Source organism: Podarcis filfolensis (genome assembly GCF_964270895.1).
Source record: "Podarcis filfolensis genome assembly, chromosome: 2".
NCBI classification, from domain to species: Eukaryota; Metazoa; Chordata; class Lepidosauria; order Squamata; family Lacertidae; genus Podarcis; species Podarcis filfolensis.
In genome coordinates, this window is record NC_139605.1 from 769,779 (window position 1) to 792,174 (window position 22,396).

At 47.7% G+C, this 22,396-nt stretch overlaps 2 protein-coding genes and 1 long non-coding RNA gene across 11 annotated transcripts in view; 1 reads left to right on the plus strand and 2 right to left on the minus strand.

Moving 5' to 3' along the window:
* Window positions 1-117: 117 nt before the first annotated feature.
* LOC310756718 (uncharacterized protein) lies at window positions 118-10,847 on the minus strand. 2 transcript variants are annotated; one of them, XM_083601336.1, is made up of 2 exons: window positions 9,500-10,847; window positions 118-2,103 (listed from the first exon to the last, which is right to left on the minus strand). In XM_083601336.1, exons 1-2 carry the CDS (start codon window positions 9,682-9,684, stop codon window positions 459-461), a joined length of 1,830 nt encoding a protein of 609 aa, XP_083457462.1. In that variant the 5' UTR covers window positions 9,685-10,847; the 3' UTR covers window positions 118-458. The 2 variants fall into 2 exon arrangements, with proteins under 2 accessions (XP_083457462.1, XP_083457463.1); XM_083601337.1 differs by lacking the exon at window positions 9,500-10,847 and adding an exon at window positions 2,497-3,172.
* LOC310756688 (uncharacterized protein) overlaps window positions 118-22,396 on the minus strand; it is a 73,261-nt gene continuing 50,982 nt past the window's right edge. For 6 of the 8 annotated variants that reach the window (XM_083601264.1, XM_083601266.1, XM_083601265.1 and 3 more), the window contains one exon: window positions 19,417-21,745. In XM_083601264.1, the coding sequence (XP_083457390.1) occupies window positions 19,722-21,665 (1,944 nt within the window). In that variant the 5' untranslated portion in view covers window positions 21,666-21,745 and the 3' untranslated portion in view covers window positions 19,417-19,721. Of the gene's footprint in view, window positions 508-19,416; window positions 21,746-22,396 lie in introns of those variants that run through there. The other 2 variants (XM_083601269.1, XM_083601270.1) reach the window with 1 other exon arrangement.
* LOC310757443 lies at window positions 691-19,914 on the plus strand. Its single transcript, XR_014545212.1, has 4 exons — window positions 691-746; window positions 999-1,082; window positions 1,587-1,670; window positions 19,797-19,914. It is a non-coding gene; the product is annotated as an uncharacterized lncRNA (long non-coding RNA).

The window sequence follows — 22,396 nt, forward strand, 5'->3', positions numbered from 1 at the left end:
TCCCAGATACAGACATTTCCAACTCCCCCCACCAAACACCAACACCAGCTCACTCTCAGTCCACCCGCATTCAGCAGCAACACTACAGATTCACATTAAATATTATATTATGCTTACTATTGTGAAATGTTACCTTCATTACTTTAAATAAATGTCTACACCGCGTTACAAACAACAGAAGCTCACATACGCTGCATGCAATTAAGACTGATTTCCTGCTATTCATGTGAAAGAAAGTGTCAATTCGGAGAGAAAAAGGTTCTACTCTCTAAAAAGCGTTCCATAATAACCAAAGCAGGATCCACACTCCTTCTATTTAAACCCTTTCTCTTCTTTGAGTTAATTCATGGCCTGTAGGTGTTTCCACTCTTACAACTCTTATCCCTCAGAGTCTTTTGATGGTTTGTAAGACTTCCACTACAACTGAACCTCTGTCCACTTCCCTAGGACTTATATTATTACTCCCCTGTAAGAGTTTGTTGATGTTTTGTAAGAACTCCACTTGTACTGAAGCTCCTTCCATATTCCATGCATTTAAATGGTTTCTCCCCTGTGTGAGTCCGGAGATGAATTTTAAGGCTTCCGCTAGTAGTGAAGCTCTTTCCACACTCCACGCATTTAAATGAATTCTCCCCCGTGTGACTCCGTTGATGAATTCTAAGTTGTTCACTTTGACTGAATCTCTTTCCACACTCCATGCAATTAAATGGTTTCTCCCCCGTGTGACTCCGTTGATGAATTCTAAGGTTTCCACTCCGACTGAAGCTCTTACCACACTCCATACATTTAAATGGTTTCTCCCCCGTGTGAGACCGTAGATGAATTCTAAGGTGCCCACTCCGACTGAAGCGCTTTCCACACTCCATGCATTGAAATGGTTTCTCCCCCGTGTGACTCCGTTGATGAATTCTAAGTTTTCCACTCTCAGTGAAGCTCATTCCACATTCCATGCATTTAAATGGTTTCTCCCCTGTGTGAGTCCGTTGATGTCTTCTAAGGTGTCCACTTTGACTGAAGCTCTTTCCACACTCCATACATTTAAATGGTTTCTCCCCTGTGTGACTCCGTTGATGAATTCTAAGGTTTCCACTCTGACCGAACCTCTTTCCACACTCCATGCATTGAAATAATTTATCCCCTGTGTGAGTCCGTTGATGAATTCTAAGGCTTCCACTCTGACCGAACCTCTTTCCACACTCCATGCATTGAAATAATTTCTCCCCAGTGTGAGTCCGTTGATGAATTCTAAGCTGTCCACTATTAGTGAAGTTCTTTCCACACTCCATGCATTTAAATGGTTTCTCCCCAGTGTGAGTCCGTTGATGAATTCTAAGGTGTCCACTCTCAGTGAAGTTCTTTCCACACTCTATGCATTTAAATGGTTTCTCCCCTGTGTGAGTCCGTTGATGAATTCTAAGGTCTCCACTCCGACTGAAGCTCTTTCCACACTCCATACATTTAAATGGTTTCTCCCCTGTGTGACTCCGTTGGTGAATTCTAAGGTTTCCACTCTGACTGAAGCTCTTTCCACACTCCATGCATTTAAATGGTTTCTCCCCCATGTGAGTCCGTAGATGAATTCTAAGGCTTCCGCTAGTAGTGAAGCTCTTTCCACACTCCATGCATTTAAATGGTTTCTCCCCCTTGTGACTCCGTTGATGAATTCTAAGGTTTCCGCTAGTAGTGAAGCTCTTTCCACACTCCATGCATTTAAATGGTTTCTCCCCTGTGTGAGTCCGTTGATGAATTCTAAGTTTTCCACTCTCAGTGAAGCTCTTTCCACACTCCATGCATTTAAATGGTTTCTCCCCTGTGTGAGTCCGTAGATGAATTCTAAGGCTTCCGCTAGTAGTGAAGCTCTTTCCACACTCCATGCAATTAAATGGTTTCTCCCCTGTGTGGGTCCGTAGATGAATTCTAAGGTTTCTACTCTTACTGAAGCTCCTTCCACACTCCATACTTTCAAATTGTTTGTTTTCACACTCCAAGTATTTAAATGGTTTCTTCGTTATTCCCATTGGACATGGCCCACCAGAATTCTGATTGCCTTCTCCATTGTCTTCTTTCGATGGGGTGGGGTCGAGAGAAAATCCTATTTGTTTTCTAGGAAGAGAACAAAGGAATATTACACACATCAATTAACACCTGCTCTTATTTTAACGTCTTGTACAATCTCTCCTGTCCTCCATATGTTCCAAATGTTTAGGAAAGGCAAATGAAATAATTTAAAATAATGGTCATGCATCATCAGCCTTTTATAACCCTTAATTATTGTTAATGAAGCAGCATTATCTTAGAATACGGTTGAACTGTGGGCTTTACGTTTTATAAAAAGTGGTTTCTCACAGGAAAGGGAGCTGCTCTATGTTCCATGAACCTGGCCAATATTCATCAGGATCCTAAGTTCATCATGAAGTTCATCATCCTCTGCACTATAATCCTCCCCCCCTTGGGCCACATCTTGTCCCCTTCGACCTCTAGATCTTTATTCATCACCTGCACAGTCCCTTTGGCCTCAGGAGGTGCATAGTGACCATTTTGGGAGACCCATATATAAGTCTAGTGACAAGGCTTGGTGCTTGTGGTCGGTTGAAGGAGTGCTCAGTTGAAGAATGTTCTTGGGGCTGGACCTCCATGTCTCAGCTTTGCATTATGGAATGGAGAGAGCTGGAGATGCAGAAGGAAAGCAGCTGGAGCCTGACTGCTGGGAAGGCCAGATTGAGACACCCACCTCAATTATGATTTATAATAATTATATGCCGCCAGGTCTCGCACCTGCCTCCTGACACTGGCTTATCTTAGTTGCCTGTCCAGGCCTCTCTCACTGTTCTTCCTCCTTTGCCGTGGGTGACCTAGGGCTTCTGGATATTCTAGCCCTGCTTAAACTGGGAATTATTTATTAAATTGTTATACTTCTTTTCATTTGAAGATCACAAGATAAAAATATGTGTTACACTGAAAAAGGTGAGCATTAAAGGTGAATAATACCCATTGTCCCCTTAATGGATCACTGCCTTGCCGTGGCGAAGGGGCTTGAATAACTCAGAGAAGCTATGAACTATGCCGTGCAGGGCCACCCAAGATGGACAGGTCATGGCGGAGAGTTTTGACCAAACGTGATCCACCTGGAGCAGGAACCGGCAAGCCACTCCAGTATCCCTGCTAAGAAAACTCCATGGACAAAGACAACAGGCATATATGATGATGTTATGATGCTGGAAGATGAGCCCCTCAGGTCGGAAGGCGTCCAACATGCTACTGAGGAAGAGCGGAGGGCAAGTACAAGTAGATTCAGAGCTGATGAAGCGGCTGGGCCAAAGCCGAAAGGACGCTCAGTTGCGGATATGCTTGGAAGCGAAAAGCAAGTCCAATGCTGTAAAGAAAAATACTGCATAGGGACCTGGAATGTAAGAATCATGGACCTGGGTAAGTTGGATGTGGTCAAAAATGAGATGGCAAGAATAAATATTGACATCCTGGGCATCAGTGAACTAAAATGGACGGCAATGGGCGAATTCAGTTCGGATGACCACCATATCTACTACTGTGGGCAAGAATCCCGTAAAAGACATGGAATGGCCTTCATAGTCAACAAAAGAGTGGCGAAAGCTGTACTGGGATGCAATCTCAAAAATGATAAAATGATCTCGATATGAATCAAAGGCAGAACTTTTAACATCACAGTAATCCAGGTTTATGCACCAAGTACGGGTGCTGAAGAAACTGAAATCGACCAATTCTATGAAGACTTACAACACCTTATAGAAGTGACACCAAAGAAGGATGTTCTTCTCATTATAGGGGATTGGAATGCTAAAGTAGGGAGGCAAGAGATAAAAGGAACAACTGGCAAGTTTGGCCTTGGAGATCAAAACGAAGCAGGGCAAAGGCTAATAGAGTTCTGTCAAGAGAACAAGCTGGTCATCACAAACACGCTTTTCCAACAACACAAGAGACGTCTCTACACATGGACATCACCAGATGGGCAGTATCGAAATCAGATTGATTATATTCTCTGCAGCCAAAGATGGAGAAGCTCTATACAGTCAGCAAAAACAAGACCTGGAGCTGACTGTGGCTCAGATCATCAGCTTCTTATAGCAAAATTCAAGCTTAAACTGAAGAAAGTAGGAAAAACCACTTTGCCAGTAAGATACAGTCTAAATCAAATCCCTTATGAATACACAGTGGAAGTGAGGAACAGGTTTAAGGATTTAGATTTGGTGGACAGAGTGCCTGAAGAACTATGGATGGAGGCTCGTAACATTGTACAGGAGGCAGCAACGAAAACCATCCCAATGAAAAGGAAATGCAAGAAAGCAAAGTGGCTGTCCAACGAGGCCTTACAAATAGCGGGGGAGAGAAGGCAAGCAAAATGCGAGGGAGATAGTGAAAGATACAGGAAATTGAATGCAGATTTCCAAAAAATAGCAAGGAGAGACAAGAAGGCCTTCTTAAACGAGCAATGCAAAGAAATAGAGGAAAACAACAGAATGGGAAGAACCAGAGATCTCTTCAAGAAAATTGGAGATATGAAAGGAACATTTCGTACAAAGATTACCATAATAAAGGACAAAAGTGGTAAGGACCTAACAGAAGCAGAAGACATCAAGAAGAGGTAGCAAGAATACACAGAGGAATTATACCAGAAAGATATGGATGTCTCGTACACCGCAGGTAGTGCGGTTGCTGATCTTGAGCCAGACATCCTGGAGAGTGAAGTCAAATGGGCCTTAGAAAGCACTGCTAATAACAAGGCCAGTGGAAGTGATGATATTCCAGCTGAACTATTTAACATTTTAAAGATGATGCTGTTAAGGTGCTACACTCAATATGGCAGCAAGTTTGGAAAACTCAGCAGTGGCCAGAGGATTGGAGAAGATCAGTCTACATCCCAATCCCAAAGAAGGGCAGTGCCAAAGAATGCTCCAACTACCGCACAATTGCACTCATTTCACACGCTAGCAAGGTTATGCTTAAAATTCTACAAGGAAGGCTCAAGCAGTATGTGGATCGAGAACTCCCAGAAGTGCAAGCTGGATTTAGAAGAGGCAAAGGAACCAGAGACCAACTTGCAAACATGCGCTGGATTATGGAGAAAGCTAGAGAGTTCCAGAAAGACATCTACTTCTGCTTCATTGACTATGCAAAAGCCTTTGACTGTGTCGACCACAGCAAACTATGGCAAGTTCTTAAAGAAATGGGAGTGCCTGATCACCTCATCTGTCTCCTGAGAAATCTCTACGTGGGACAAGAAGCTACAGTTAGAACTGGATATGGAAGAACTGATTGGTTCAAAATTGGGAAAGGAGTACGGCAAGGCTGTAAATTGTCTCCCTGCTTATTTAACTTATATGCAGAATTCATCATGCGAAAGGTGGGCTGGATGAATCCCAAGCCGGAATTAAGATCTCCAGAAGAAATATCAACAACCTCAGATATGCAGATGACACAACCTTGATGGCAGAAAGTGAGGAGGAATTAAAGAACCTTTTATTGAGGGTGAAAGAGGAGAGTGCAAAATATGGTCTGAAGCTCAACATCAAAAAAACGAAGATCATGGCCACTGGTCCCATCACCTCCTGGCAAATAGAAGGGGAAGAAATGGAGGCAGTGAGAGATTTTACTTTCTTGGGCTCCATGATCACTGCAGATGGTGACAGCAGCCACGAAATTAAAAGATGCCTGCTCCTTGGGAGAAAGGCGATGGCAAACCTAGACAGCATCTTAAAAAACAGAGACATCACCTTGCCAACAAAGGTCCGTATAGTTAAAGCTATGGTTTTCCCAGTAGTGATGTATGGAAGTGACAGCTGGACCATAAAGAAGGCTGATCGCCGAAGAATGGATGCTTTTGAATTATGGTGCTGGAGGAGACTCTTGAGAGTCCCATGGACTGCAAGAAGATCAAACCTCTCCATTCTGAAGGAAATCAGCCCTGAGTGCTCACTGGAAGGACAGATTATGAAGCTGAGGCTCCAGTACTTTGGCACCTCATGAGAAGAGAAGACTCCCTGGAAAAGACCCTGATGTTGGGAAAGATGGAGGGCACAAGGAGAAGGGGACGACAGAGGACGAGATGGTTGGATAGTGTTCTCGAAGCTACAAACATGAGTCTGACCAAAGTGCGGGAGGCAGTGGAAGACAGGAGTGCCTGGCGTGCTCTGGTCCAGGCGGTCACGAAGAGTCGGACACGACTAAACGACTAAACAACAACACACATCCATTGTGGGAAAGAAAAGAAAGAAGATGAAACCAGTGGTGTGTCTACCTGAATGTAAAATAATAATAATAATAATAATAATAATAATAATAATAATAATAATAATGTGTAAAGAAGAAACCAATCTTCAAATCAGCTTCATATTCCCTGGCCAGGGATGATGCGAGTCTTATCTGGGGGGGACACACTTTTTCCCCTTCCTCCCTCCGCTCCCGAGGGTCCCCTTTCCCCAGAGGCCCCCCTGGCCGGCTCAGGCTTCCTGCCAAATCTCTCCCCATCCCAGGAGGGAGACTGGAGGGGGGGAGGTCTCCATCCCGGCCTCTCTCGCCCCCATTAACCCTTCCATGGACTCCCCAGTCTCCCCCCCCCCAATATATAGATATATTTCGCACCTCTTTTCCCTCCTCCTCAGCAGAGCTGCTCCTCTTCTGGGAATGTGGATCAGGCCCCTCCCCTCCCCCCTTGGCCCCCTCCAAACCTCCCTGCCTCTCTAGGAAGCAGAGCTCACTGACCCGGGGAGGGGAGGAATGAGTGGCCCCTCCCTCCCAGGACAGACAACTTCTCCTTCCAAACAAGCTCCGTTTTCTTGATTCTTTCCTGAGAAGGTCCCAGGTTCGATCCCCGGAGACAGCAGGGAAAGAGACCCACCCCCACCTCCGAAAAAGCCCTCCGGGGCAGGAAGGTGACATTCCCCCTTCATCCCTTTTAATCCCTTGCTGGGAGAGGGGGGGTCCGGTCAGTTTCACACCCATTTCCCGACGGGGGGGGGGGAGGCAGGGCCGCGGCGTAGGGTGTCCCTGTTACAACAGCCCTGTAAAGTAGACTGGAGTTGCTACACACTTTTGGGACTTAGAGAGTAAGTTAAAGCTAATGGGACCCCTGACCATTAGGTCCAGTCATGGCCGACTCTGGGGTTGCGGCGCTCATCTCGCTTTATTGGCCGAGGGAGCCGTCGTACAGCTTCCGGGTCATGTGGCCAGCAGCACTAAGGTGCTTCTGGCGAACCAGAGCAGCGCACGGAAACGCCGTTTACCTTCCCGCTGGAGTGGTACCTATTTATCTACTTGCACTTTGAACTGCTTTCGAACAGCTAGGTTGGCAGGAGCAGGGACCGAGCAACGGGAGCTCACCCCGTCACGGGGATTAAAACCTTCTAATCAGCAAGCCCTAGGCTCTGTGGTTTAACCCGCAGTGCCACCCACGTCCCTAGAGAGTAACTTACGGCAACCGTAAAGGGCAGTCCAGTGCCGTCCTTACGGGGGCCTCTTTTAAATAGGGGCTGGGGTTTGAACTTGGGCTTTGCTAATGTTACGGAATTGGCAGGGGGGGCACTTGTGTGAGAGCAGGTTTCTTTGGCCGTCTCCCCCTTCCTTGCTTGCCCCTTCTGCGTTCCCATGGCAAGTCCAGCCGAATTCGACTATGGCGTGTGGTGCATATCTCCGCCTTCAGACGGAGGGAGCCAGGCAGCTTTCTGGGTCGTGTGCCCAACTTTTCATGAGCTGATATTAAATCCCAAAAGAACCACAGCTGCTTGTTACAGAGGGTGGGGGCAGATTCCGGTAGTTTTATGTTATTAACTCTTTCCATGCTCATTTCTGATGCTCAGAAGCAGGTGCACCATTTCCTAGACCTTCCTATACCTTCTAAAATACACTGAGACTATCTTATAACATATCCCTGCTATAACACACAAGTTCTAATTAAATCCTAATATTTACTATACCTAAACATTGAGCACCACAGACTAATAATAATAATAATAGTAATAGTAATAATAATTTATTATTTATACCCTGCCCATCCGGCTGAGTTTCCCCAGCCACTCTGGGCGGCTCCCAATCGAGTGTTAAAAACAATACAGCATTAAATATTAAAAAGTTCCCTAAACAAGGCTGCCTTCAGATGTCTTTTAAAAATAAGATAGCTGCTTATTTCCTTGACTTCTGATGGGAGGGCATTCCACAGGGCAAGCGCCACTACCCAGAAGGCCCTCTGTCTGGTTCCTGTAACCTCACTTCTCACAATGAGGGAACCGACAGAAGGCCCTCGGCACTGGATCTCAGTGTCCAGGTAGAACGATGGAGGTGGAGACGCTCCTTCAGGTATACAGGACTGTTTTCTGCTGTAGACTGCCTCCTGTGATGTATTCCTGCTCTAGACAGTCTCCTTCTGTACGATATTTGGGGGGTGGTCTTGGGTGGGCAATTTCAAAAGACTATATAAGGCCTTGCACACCTCCCTCCTGGTTGTGGTGAGGGGGGGACACTGTTGCAATAAAGATCAGGCTTACTAGCCGCTTTGCTTCTCAATATTCTCTGGTTGGCCTCTGTTATTTTCTCCTACCAATATGGAACCCACTTAAGGACTATATGGGCTCTTGGATACCCCATAAGGGAAAAGGAGCAGGTTTTGTCTTATAACAAAGGTCGTAAGAATATGTTTGGTTGGCACGCTTATTTATGGCATGATAAAACTAAAACACACAAGAGCTCTATGAATCAGGTTATTCAGAAAATCCTTTTTACAGTATGGGATAAATATAATAATCTGCTGGAAAGAAAAACACCTCTTTGGCTTCAACCCACAAAAGCAACAGCTTTTTAAAAAATGCAATAGGGAAGAAGAAAAGGGCAACTTACAGAGATCTTTTGGACTTTTTGGAAGAAGAAATAAAACTGAATAAACAGGATGAGGTGGGAGGTGTGGTGGCGGATTGGTTTCAATACCATCAAATCATCTTGTTTGGACAAGATGAAGGGAGAGGTTTTTTGACTGAAAGTTCAGTTTGAAAGAGATATTATTGAGAGGAAAGAGAAAGTGTTTCCCAAATTTCAGGTAGAAAACTGTCCAATCTGAAGTAGTGTGCATGCACACGAAAGCTTATCCCCAGAACAAACTCAGCTGGTCTCTCGGGGACCCAGCCAGGGGCCCCACGACCCCAGGGATTCCTGCCAGGGGGAAGCCGGGAGAATGGGGGGCCTCAGCCCCACCCCAGCCCTGCTTGGGGTCCTCATTCCCCTTCCCGCCAAGGCCTCCAGGGGGGGCAGGGCAGCTGAGCATCTCTCGGCCCCCCAGGAAAGAGAAAGGGGAGTCTGGCGGTGCTGCTGCTGCCCAGGAGATCTTGCAAGGCCAGCCCTGCAGGTGTTGGGTCCCCCCTTCCCACCTGGGTCGGGGCCTGGATCGGGGCCCCTGTCGACGGGCCCCAGGGAGGGCGCTTTCCTTGGGGGGGTCTCTTTGTCCTCCCCTCTTATCCCCCCCTCTATTTCCCCCCTCTACCTCTTGGTCCTCCGCCTCCCTTGCTCCGGATTAGTCCGCTTTCCTTGTCTGCAATAGAAAGGGCGGCGGCGACGGGGGCTCTTCAGCGACGCCCCTCTCCTTTTCCGGCTGGAAACTTCCGGCGCATTTCCCAGCGACACATCCGGCTCCTTTTGGGATGCGCTTGCCCCTAGAGCTACGTCCATAGAGCAGCCTCTCCCTGTGTTGGGATGGGAAGAGGACGGGACGGCGCTGCCTCTGGGGGCTCCATGGGGACCTGGCCCCCCTCCTTCCTCCTCCCCACAGCAGGGGGGCGAGATGGCTGCGGGGGGGCATCATATCTGGGGGTGACCTTGGTTTGCGAGGAGAGAAGGACGTGGTTTTCAATCTGCAAACAGGGAGGTTGGGAGGGGAGAGGCTGAATGAGAAGGAGGGAAGGGCTGCCCCTCCCCCTGTGGGTCAGGAGAGTGGGGGAGGGGCTGAGCCAGGGAAGCCAAGGGGGGTCCCTCCCCTCGGTGAAGCCCAGAGATGGACCCAGCCCCTGGGGGTGGGAAGAGACATGGGGCTGCCTGAGAGAGAAGGGGCGCTTCCTTTCCTCTCCTCTCCCCCCTCCTCCCCACAGGCTCTCCTGCGCCCAGAGACCCCCTTGGCCCGGCTGCCCCCTCGCCAGGCAGGGAGAGGGTGGGGTCCCCTTCCGCCATGAGAGGAGTGCAATGGGGTTGTGAGGGGGGGGAGAGACCCCTTTCTGCTCCCCTCAGAAGAGGGTCCCCGTTGTGTCTCTGAGGGACAAGAGAGGAGGAGCCCCTCCCCCCGCTGCTTCTTCCCCTCAACGACTTTTCCCGCCTTTTCCCAACTGCCCGCCCTGGGAAATCTGAGCCGAGCCTCAGTTTCAGGCGCCAAGGAGGCAGATTCCCCGGGCTCCCTGCTTTATTAGTGGATTTATTCTCATTCGCCCTGATTTCTGCTCATATATCTTGCTTTTGGAGCTTCTCTCTGCTTCTTTAGAAAGAAGACTGTATAAAAAGCCCCTCACCACTGCCTGCATCCCATACAGTATGTAAAAATCTGTTTTCTTCCCATTTGCTGTGTATAATTCTTCCACCAGGACTGTTCTTCCTTCCTGCCAATGTCACTTCCAAACTAATAATTCTTCCCTCACTGTCCTTAAATAGCTGCTTGGGGTCTAGTTTGGGGCCTGCATAAAGAACCTCCTCTCTTTTTTCCTTTTAGCTGTAGGTACAAATTCACGGCCAAAAGCCTTATTGATACACAATTTTCCATCCGATGCCTGCTTACTCAGAAGTAAGTCCTACTCTGCTCCCATGTGCGGAGCCAGCAGTTCAGGCAGTTCTGCCAGCAGGAGGCCAAAGGACCCAGAGTGGTTGCCAAATGCTGCCCTTTTTGATACGTTTCCATTTATTCTTTTGCGTGGGGACTGGCCAGATTGAATCATAGAATCATAGAGTTGGAAGAGACCACAAGGGCCATCGAGTCCAACCCCCTGCCAAGCAGGAAACACCATCAGAGCACTCCTGACATATGGTTGTCAAGCCTCTGCTTAAAGACCTCCAAAGAAGGAGACTCCACCACACTCCTTGGCAGCAAATTCCACTGTCAAACAGCTCTTACTGTCAGGAAGTTCTTCCTAATGTTTAGGTGGAATCTTCTTTATTGTAGTTTGGATCCATTGCTCCGTGTCCGCTTCTCTGGAGCAGCAGAAAACAACCTTTCTCCCTCCTCTATGTGACATCCTTTTATACATTTGAACATGGCTATCATATCACCCCTTAACCTCCTCTTATCCAGGCTAAACATGCCCAGCTCCCTTAGCCGTTCCTCATAAGGCATCGTTTCCAGACCTTTGACCATTTTGGTTGTCCTCCTCTGGACACGTTCCAGTTTGTCAGTGTCCTTCTTGAACTGTGATGCCCAGAACTGGACACAGTACTCCAGGTGAGGTCTGACCAGAGCAGAATACAGGGGCACTATTACTTCCCTTGATCTAGATGCTATACTCCTATTGATGCAGCCCAGAATTGCATTGGCTTTTTTAGCTGCCGCGTCACACTGTTGGCTTATGTCAAGTTTGTGGTCAACCAAGACTCCTAGATCCTTTTCACATGTACTGCTCTCAAGCCAGGTGTCCCCCATCTTGTATTTGTGCCTCTCATTTTTTTTGCCCAAGTGCAATACTTTACATTTCTCCCTGTTAAAATTCATCTTGTTTGTTTTGGCCCAGTTCTCTAATCTGTCAAGGTCATTTTGAAGTGTGATCCTGTCCTCTGGGGTGTTAGCCACCCCTCCCAGTTTGGTGTCATCTGCAAATTTGATCAGGATGCCCTTGAGTCCATCATCCAAGTCATTGATAAAGATGTTGAATAAGACCAGGCCCAAGACAGAACCCTGTGGCACCCCACTAGTCACTCTTCTCCAGGATGAAGAGGAACCATTGATGAGCACCCTTTGGGTTCGGTCAGTCAGCCAGTTACAAATCCACTGAGTGGTTGCATAGTCAAGATCGCATTTTACCAGCTTCTTTACAAGAATATCATGGGGCACCTTGTCAAATGCCTTGCTGAAATCAAGGTAGACTACATCCACTGCATTCCCTTCATCTACCAGGCTTGTAATTCTGTCAAAAAACGAGATCAGGTTAGTCTGACACGACTTATTTTTCAGAAATCCATGCTGACTATTGGTGATCACAGCATTCCTTTCTAGGTGCTCACAGACTGTTTGCTTAATGATCTGCTCCAGAATCTTCCCTGGTATTGATGTCAGACTGACTGGGCGGTAATTATTTGGGTCCTCTCTTTTCCCCTTTTTGAAAATAGGGACAACATTTGCCCTCCTCCAGTCTGCCGGGACTTCGCCTGTTTTCCAGGAATTCTCAAAGATGACTGCCAGTGGTTCTGAAATCACATCTGCCAGTTCTTTTAATACTATTAGATCTGGCCCTGGAGACTTGAATACATCTAGACTAGCCAAGTATTCTTGTACTATCTCCTTAGTTATTCTGGGCTGTGTTTCCTCTGCTGAATCATTTGCTCCAAATTCTTCAGGTCGGGCATTGTTTTTTTTATCGGAGAAGACTGAGGCAAAGAAGGCATTGAGGAGTTCAGCCCTTTCTGTGTCCTCTGTTTGCATTTCACCATCTTCTCCTCTGAGTGACCCCACTGTTTCTTTGTTCTTCCTTTTGCTACGAACATACCCATAAAAGCCTTTTTTGTTGCTTTTAACCTCTCTAGCAAGCCTGAGTTCATTCTGTGCTTTAGCTTTTCTGACTTTGTGTCTACACGTGCTGGCTATTTGTTTGAATTCCTCTTTGTTGTTTTTTAGTTTTTTTTTTAATAATATTTTATTAATTTTCCAACACATATTAAAAGACAATACAAAACAATACAAAAACAAACAAACATATAAACACGTATAATTTCTTAACCTTCTTTTCCTTAAACCTTCTTTCAACGACTTCCCCATACCTCCTTTTTCTGCATCCCTGTTTTAAATCTTTCCAGCAACCCCTAATTTTAATTACTTATGGCACTTCCTTTAAATCCTTTTTCTCATGTCCAATTGTTTATCGCTGCAAATCTATTTTGCATTACTCAAAACATTTTAACACTCATTAATTTTACAACAGTTCTTAAGATAAACTTTAAATTTCTTCCAATCTTCTTCCACCGTCTCTTTCCCTTGGTCACGGATTCTGCCGGTCATCTCAGCCAGTCCCATATAGTCAATCACCTTCGTCTGCCATTCTTCCAGTGTGGGTAGTTCTTGTGTCTTCCAGTACTTTGCTAAAAGTACTCTTGCTGCTGTTGTCGCATACATAAAAAACGTTCTATCTTTCTTTGACACCAATTGGCCTACCATGCCCAAGAGGAAGGCTTCTGGTTTCTTCACAAAAGTGCATTTAAGCACCTTTTTCATTTCATTATAAATCCTTTCCCAGAAAGCCTTAATCTTTGGGCATGTCCACCAAAGGTGATAAAAGGTACCTTCAGTTTCATTACATTTCCAGCATTTGTTATTGGGCAAATGATAAATTTTTGCAAGCTTGACTGGAGTCATGTACCACCTATAAATCATTTTCATAATATTCTCTCTTAAGGCATTACATGCCGTGAACTTTATACTGGTGGTCCATAACTGTTCCCAGTCAGCCAACATAATGTCATGTCCAATATCTTGTGCCCATTTAATCATAGCTTGTTTGAATTCCTCTTTGGTGGTTTCCCCCCTTTTCCATTTTTTGTACACATCCTTTTTTAATCTTAACTCAGTTAAAAGTTCTTTAGATAGCCACCCTGGCTTCTTTAGGCACCTTCCATGTTTCCGTCTCATTGGTATTGCCTGAAGTTGTGCTTTTACTAACTCCCTCTTAACAAACTCCCAGCCATCATGAACTCCCTTTCCTTTTAGTATTACTGTCCATGGGATCTCACCCAGCACTTCCCTAAGTTTTATGAAGTCGGCTTATAACTCTGGGAAATTGTTGACCCTGTGTGCACTGGCTCGGGAAACTGCAAATCTCACACTGGGGATGTTTAGGGAACCGATTGAAAATACACCTGCCACTCTCCTAATGGTTGTAGTGCAGATCTTGTTGGCATGCAGAGGGTCGCAAGGCCAGCTGGCTAGCCCCAGGTGGGTCATCTCCTTCCAGCCGTCCCACTGCGAAGACCCATCAGCCTCTACTCCGATGTAAATCAGCGACCCAGGCTTCGAAGCCAGGGCAGACTATATCACCAGAGCGAACTGCAGACACAGAATAGGCGTGAGGCTTGTGGAAGCATACTACAACTACGGATTTATTAATCATAAATCAGGACAAAGAAACACTCCGTCTCTCTCTTTGTATTCTCAGAGAGACAGAGAAAAGCAAAAGCTATACACACAACAGAAGTTCCCAGCATACTGTGCCGGAATGTAAACCGACATGTGACACATAACAAACCCATATCTGCTCCTTAAGGAGGAATGGAAATTATTTATGGAGATCTATGGTGTGAACACATTTGGAGTACTGTGCACAGTTCAGTATCTGGGACCTTTCCGTTTGGAGAGAAGACGAGGAAGGAAGGACATGTCAGATAGAATGGAGAAAGAGGATAGAGAAAGCCCCCCCCCCCCAATAAAAATAGAACTCATGGAATCCAGTGAAGCAGGAATGGTGGAAGATTTAGGAGAGCAAAAAGAAGGGTCTCCCCCCCCCCTTCTCTGCATCCAGCCAGTCCATGATGGCAACAGCAACAATAAGATAATTACATCAATAGTATGCATTGTGCTCTGCTGGCAAGAGGACTCCCTCGGATCATGTCCAGTTGCAAAAGTGCAAGGAGGCTTTCCACCCTCAGGGCCCAGAGGTGGATCGTGCCTTGGGGCAGCTGGTGGAATTGGAGGAGGCTGACCCTTAGCACTCTGGGTTTGGGACCTACCGGAACCTCCTTCCACATTATACTCATCCATATTGTTTCTCGCCTGCGTCATTTTGGGGATAGCATTCTACACACACTTGCGTCACCGTGTGCCCCCCTCCCAACATTGCTCTGAGATGCTCTGGTACGGCCCCTTCTTGCCTGTGCCCCCTTCCCTCCTCATGCAAGACGTGCAGCTGGGAACAGAGCCTTTCCTGGTTCTGCCAGGGAATGCCCCTTTTATTTCTCCTGCCACCAAATATATCTATACACATTATATCTGACATAATGCATCTATAAATCAAAAGAATAGATCAGGGTTTCAAGATTACCTTCGGCATATAAGTAAAGGTAAAGGTAAAGGTACCCCTGCCCGTACGGGCCAGTCTTGACAGACTATAGGGTTGTGCGCTCATCTCACTCAAGAGGCCGGGGGCCAGCGCTGTCCGGAGACACTTCCTGGTCACGTGGCCAGCGTGACATCGCTGCTCTGGCGAGCCAGAGCCGCACACGGAAACGCCGTTTACCTTTCCGCTAGTAAGCGGTCCCTATTTATCTACTTGCACCCGGGGGTGCTTTCGAACTGCTAGGTTGGCAGGCGCTGGGACCGAACAACGGGAGCGCACCCCGCCGCGGGGATTTGAACCGCCGACCTTTCGATCGGCAAGCCCTAGGTGCTGAGGCTTTTACCCACAGCGCCACCCGTGTCCCATTGGCATATACCGTATTTTTCGCACCATAGGACGCACTTTTTCCCCTCCAAAAATGAAGGGAAAATGTGTGTGCGTCCTATGGTGCGAATGCAGGCTTTCGCTGAAGCCTGGAGAGTGAGAGGGGTCGGTGCGCACCGACCCCTCACGCTCTCCAGGCTTCGCACACCTCTCTGCAAGCAGCGGGAGCCCAGCGCTGGGCTCCCGCTGCTTGCGGAGACTTGCCTGCATGCCGAAGCCTGCGCGCGCTGAGCTCAGCGCGCCCAGGCTTCGCGGATCTCTCCGCAAGCAGCGGGAGCGGTCCCGCTGCTTGCGGAGAGTTGCCAGCATGCCGAAGCCTGCGCGCGCTGAGCTCAGCACGCCCAGGCTTCGCGGATCTCTCCGCAAGCAGCGGGAGCGGTCCCGCTGCTTGCGGAGACTTGCCTGCAATCCGAAGCCTGCGCGCGCTGAGATCAGCGCGCCCAGGCTTCGCGGACCTCTCCGCAAACAGCGGGAGCGGTCCCGCTGCTTGCGGAGACTTGCCTGCATGCCGAAGCCTGCGCGCGCTGAGCTCAGCGCGCCCAGGCTTCGCGGATCTCTCCGCAAACAGCGGGAGCGCTCCTGCTGCTTGCGGAGAGTTGCCAGCATGCGGAAGCCTGCGCGCGCTGAGCTCAGCGCGCCCAGGCTTCGCGGATCTCTCCGCAAGCAGCCGGAGCGGTCCCGCTGCTTGCGGAGACTTGCCTGCATGCCGAAGCCTGCGCGCGCTGAGCTCAGCGCGCCCAGGCTTCGCGGATCTCTCCGCAAGCAGCCGGAGCGGTCCCGCTGCTTGCGGAGACTTGCCAGCATGCGGAAGCCTGCGCGCGCTGAGCTCAGCGCGCCCAGGCTTCGCGGATCTCTCCGCAAGCAGCCGGAGCGGTCCCGCTGCTTGCGGAGACTTGCCTGCATGCCGAAGCCTGCGCGCGCTGAGCTCAGCGCGCCCAGGCTTCGCGGACCTCTCCACAAACAGCGGGAGCGCTCCCGCTGCTTGCGGAGACTTGCCTGCATGCTGAAGCCTGCGCGCGCTGAGCTCAGCGCGCCCAGGCTTCGCGGATCTCTCCGCAAGCAGCGGGAGCGCTCCCGCTGCTTGCGGAGACTTGCCTGCATGCCGAAGCCTGCGCGCGCTGAGCTCAGCGCGCCCAGGCTTCGCGGATCTCTCCGCAAGCAGCCGGAGCGGTCCCGCTGCTTGCGGAGACTTGCCTGCATGCCGAAGCCTGCGCGCGCTGAGATCAGCGCGCCCAGGCTTCGCGGACCTCTCCGCAAACAGCGGGAGCGCTCCCGCTGCTTGCGGAGACTTGCCTGCATGCCGAAGCCTGCGCGCGCTGAGCTCAGCGCGCCCAGGCTTCGCGGATCTCTCCGCAAGCAGCGGGAGCGGTCCCGCTGCTTGCGGAGACTTGCCAGCATGCGGAAGCCTGCGCGCGCTGAGCTCAGCGCGCCCAGGCTTCGCGGATCTCTCCGCAAGCAGCCGGAGCGGTCCCGCTGCTTGCGGAGACTTGCCTGCATGCCGAAGCCTGCGCGCGCTGAGCTCAGCGCGCCCAGGCTTCGTGGATCTCTCCGCAAGCAGCGGGAGCGGTCCCGCTGCTTGCGGAGACTTGCCTGCATGCCGAAGCCTGCGCGCGCTGAGATCAGCGCGCCCAGGCTTCGCGGACCTCTCCGCAAGCAGTGGGAGTGCTCCCACGGCTTGCAGAGAGCTGCCTGTTTGGGGGCTGGGGTCGGGGGAAGCTTCCCCCGCCCCAGCCCCGCGCCTGGGGGGGAAATAATTTTCCCCCTTTATTTCCCCCCAAAAAAACTGGGTGCGCCCTATGGTCCGGTGCGCCCTATGGTGCGAAAAATACGGTAAGTAGGTGCTTTCAATCTTTCTGTGTCTTCATGGTTCCACTATTGCAACTATAACAATGGGAGTTATGCTGCTGTTCCTATAATGTTAGTCTAACTCTGCTTCCAAAGCAACACCACCAGTCTCAGCTCCACTTTGAGCAACTCTCCATTCCCAGATACAAACATTTCCAGCTCCCTCCACCAAACACCAAAACCAGCTCGCTCCTCATTCAGAAGCAACACTACAGATTCACATTAAATATTATATTCTACTTACTATTGTGAAATGTTACCTTCATTATTTAAATACATGTCTAGACAACATTACATGCAAACAACAAAAGCTCACATACGCTGCATGCGTTTAAGATTGATTTCCTGTTATTGATGTGAACGAAAGTATATAAACTTATATAAGGACACTTATGAGAAGAAGTGGAAGGAAATAAAAAAAGAATTAGAGACTTGGGGAAAATTCAATTTGTCCCTGTGGGCTATTTATGTATGCAACGTCAGCAGCAAGGGATAGTGGCAAAACACGGGAAAGATAAAAATATACCCACTAAAGAGGAATGGGTAGTCAAATTGTGCGAGTACTTGGAGCTCGCAAAGCTGACAGATGCAATAAGAGATAAACCTAAAAAATTGGTGAAAGAAGAATGGGAATGTTTAAATAATTATTTAGGGGACAAGGGCTCAGCAAGAAAGATCTGGCTATGTTTAGAATTATTTCCCCCCCAGGCGTGGGGCTGGGTCTCATGTGAGGACAGAAGCTCCAGGTGGAGTAAAGAATGCCAGAGGCATTTTTGTGGGGTATGAAAAGGGTCTCTACAGAGTAATTTTGTCTGAATCCGGTCAGGTGATTCTCACAAAATTTCTAGAGAGTGCTCCTGAACAGGAGAGAGTGATAGTACACACATTTTCCACTGAGGACGATTCAGATGATGATGATGATTTTACTGATTACAGTGGTACTGAGAGTGATGACACTGATAGCTCGGAGAGCTCAGTTGTCACAGTCATTGAGAGAAAGTCTCACACAATGGATAGGCCTTCACAACTGAAGGATGAACCACTGTTTACCATTGGAACTGGTTCTCCAACGAGTCCTGAGACTGGACCGGTGAGCAGAGAGGATCAGCACCTCATACGTAGGTCTGAGAGAGTTACAAAGGGTCAACCACCCAAGAGGTACTCAAAAGAGTTTGCTAACTTAGCTGTTGCATGTGTTGCTGTTGTAAACAACCGAGGACAGGTTGGAGCTGTGTCTAAGTCAGAGACAAAGACACAACAGAGAGTTGCTAGCCAAGGTAATGCAGATGCACTCATTCCTTGGAAACCAGACAACCAGAGAGGTACACTGGGGAAACCAGTGGTGGGGAGTTCCAAGGGTGGAACTGAAACAACAGGGGAGTGTTATGTGTATAAAAACTGTTTGTTTTCTTCTCTGGATCACGCTTTGCTTGCTGCAACACGCATTGATTCTTTTGGGGGAGGATGTTACGAAAAAGGAGCAATGCAGAAGCAAGCACCAGGTGGCAGGAATGGTAAACAGGAAGCTGATGTTATTGGTTTGTACCGTGGGAACCAGGGACGGTCTATTCAATGCACTGAGCACCGGATGTTAGCTCAGAGTGGCACATGACCCTGTACTGGAAGTACATGGGTGGAGTTTATTCTCTCTCTGCAGTTGGGAATCAGAGGGTACAGATGTGTTTTCTCTGTACTGCTGAAAGACAGGAATAAAGACATGTAAATATATTTCTGTCTGTCTCATTCCCCCCCCTGGTTATGGGAGGGGGAGGAGTGGTGTGTTCTTTTCACGTTTGGAAAGGATCGCCGAAGAGACCTCCCTTGATCTTGCCGGCAGACGCTGGCAGGGGAGGTCAACAAGGATTCAAGCCGGGCACCTGGAGGGTGGCCAAATTCCTAAGAGCTGGGACTGGCTCTGCTGGCTTGAAATCCGACAGTTTCCACTATTACAGATCTTACCCCTCGAAGTCTTTTGATGGTTTGTAAGACTTCCACTACAACTGAACCTCTGTCCACTTCCCTAGGACTTATATTGTTGCTCCCCTGTATGAGTTTGTTGATGTTTTGTAAGAACTCCACTTGTACTGAAACTCTTTCCACGCTCCATGCATTTAAATGATTTCTCCCCCATGTGACTCCGTTGATGAAGTCTAAGTTTTCCACTCTCAGTGAAGCTCTTTCCACATTCCATGCATTTAAATGGTTTCTCCCCTGTGTGCATCCATTGATGTCTTCTAAGTTTTCCACTCACAGTGAAGCTCTTTCCACATTCCATGCATTTAAATGGTTTCTCCCCGTGTGCGTCCGTTGATGAATTCTAAGGTCTCCACTCTGACTGAAGCTCTTTCCACACTCCATGCATTTAAATGGTTTCTCCCCCGTGTGAGTCCGTTGATGTCTTCTAAGGTCTCCACTCTGACTGAAGCTCTTTCCACACTCCATACATTTAAATGATTTCTCCCCTGTGTGAGTCGGTTGATGTAGTGTTAGTCTTCCACTGTCGGTGAAGATCTTTCCACACTCCATGCATTTAAATGGTTTCTCGCCTGTGTGAGTCCACTGATGTCTTCTAAGGTCTCCACTCTGAATGAAGCTCTTTCCACACTCCATGCATTTAAATGGTTTATCCCCCGTGTGAGTCCGTAGATGAATTTTGAGGCTTCCACTAGTAGTGAAGCTCTTTCCACACTGCATACATTTAAATGGTTTCTCCCCTGTGTGAGTCCGTTGATGTCTTCTAAGGTGTACACTCTTACTGAAGCTCCTTCCGCACTCCATGCATTGAAACGGTTTCTCCCCTGTGTGAGTCCGTTGATGGTTTCTAAGTGTTCCACTCTCAGTGAAGCTCATTCCACATTCCATGCATTTAAATGGTTTCTCCCCTGTGTGAGTCCGTTGATGTCTTCTAAGGTGTCCACTTTGACTGAAGCTCTTTCCACACTCCATACATTTAAATGGTTGCTCTCCTGTGTGACTCCGTTGATGGTTTCTAAGTGTTCCACTGTCAGTGAATCTCTTCCCACACTCCATGCATTTAAATGGTTTCTCCCCTGTGTGACTCCGTTGATGAATTCTAAGGTGTCCACTGTGACTGAAGCTCTTTCCACACTCCATACATTTAAATGGTTGCTCTCCTGTGTGACTCCGTTGATGGTTTCTAAGTGTTCCACTCTCAGTGAAGCTCTTTCCACATTCCATGCATTTAAATGGTTTCTCCCCTGTGTGAGTCCGTTGATGAACTCTAAGTTGTCCACTTTGACTGAAGCTCTTTCCACACTCCATGCATTTAAATGATTTCTCCCCTGTGTGAGTCCGTTGATGTCTTCTAAGGTCTCCACTCTGACTGAAGCTCTTTCCACACTCCATACATTTAAATGGTTTCTCCCCCGTGTGAGTCCGTAGATGAATTCTAAGGCTTCTGCCAGTAGTGAAGCTCTTTCCACACTCCATGCAATTAAATGGTTTCTCCCCCGTGTGAGTCCGTAGATGAATTCTAAGGCTTTTGCTAGTAGTGAAGCTCTTTCCACACTCCATGCAATTAAATGGTTTCTCCCCTGTGTGAGTCCGTTGATGAACTCTAAGTTGTCCACTTTGACTGAAGCTCTTTCCACACTCCATGCAATTAAATGATTTCTTCCCTGTGTGAGTCCGTAGATGAATTCTAAGGACTCCACTCTGACTGTAGCTCTTTCCACACTCCATGCATTTAAATGGTTTCTCCCCTGTGTGAGTCCGTAGATGAATTCTAAGGCTTCCGCTAGTAGTGAAGCTCTTTCCACATTCCATGCATTTAAATGGTTTCTCCCCTGTGTGAGTCCGTTGATGAACTCTAAGTTGTCCACTTTGACTGAAGCTCTTTCCACACTCCATGCATTTAAATGATTTCTCCCCTGTGTGAGTCCGTTGATGAATTCTAAGGCTTCCGCTAATAGTGAAGCTCTTTCCACACTCCATACATTTAAATGGTTTCTCCCCCGTGTGAGTCCGTAGATGAATTCTAAGGCTTCCGCTAGTAGTGAAGCTCTTTCCACACTCCATGCAATTAAATGGTTTCTCCCCTGAGTGAGACCACTGATGTTTTCTAAGGTTTCCACTGTCAGTGAAGCTCCTTCCACACTCCATACTTTCAAATAGTTTATGTTCTCTGTTTTCACACTCCATGTATTTAAATGGTTTCTTTGTTATTCCCATTGGACATGGCCCACCAGAATTCTGACTGCCTTCTCCATTGTCTTCTTTCAATGGGGTGGGGAGAAAATCCTATTTGTTTTCTAGGAAGAGAACAAAGGAATATTACACACATCAATTAACACCTGCTCTTATTTTAACGTCTTGTACAATCTCTCCTGTCCTCCATGTGTTCCAAATGTTTAGGAAAGGCAAATGAAATAATTTAAAATAATGGTCATGCATCATCAGCCTTTTATAACCGTTAATTATTGTTAATGAAGCTGCATTATCCTAAGTTCATCATGAAGTTCTTCATCCGCTGCACTATAATCCTCCCCCCCTTGGGCCACATCTTGTCCCCTTCAACCTCTAGATCTTTATTCATCACCTGCACAGTCCCTTTGGCCTCAGGAGGTGCATAGTGACCATTTTGGGAATAACTGGGAATTATTTACTAAATTTGTATACGTCTCTTCATATGAAGATCACAAGATAAAAATATGTGAGACACTGAAAAAGGTGAGTATTAAAGGTGAATAACACTGATTGTGGGAAAGAAAAGAAAGAAGACGAAATCAGTGGTGTGTCCACCTGGATGTAGTAGTAGTAGTAGTAGTAGTAACAACAACAACAACAACAACAACAACAATAATAATAGGATTTATAATTTCCCAAAGGGCACATCTTGAACATCATCTCTTTATGCTTTTTCTATTGACTTATGTGGATATAATGTGTAACAGGAGCTAAAT

Coding starts and splice junctions, on each gene's coding strand:
- LOC310756718 (XM_083601336.1), bottom strand. CDS start 9,684: ATGGACGTAGCTCTAGGGGCAAGCGCATCCCAAAAGGAGCCGGATGTG. Junction 2,104..9,499: donor GGGAGGCGGAGGACCAAGAG/GTAGAGGGGGGA, acceptor TTCTCTTCCTAG/AAAACAAATAGGATTTTCTC.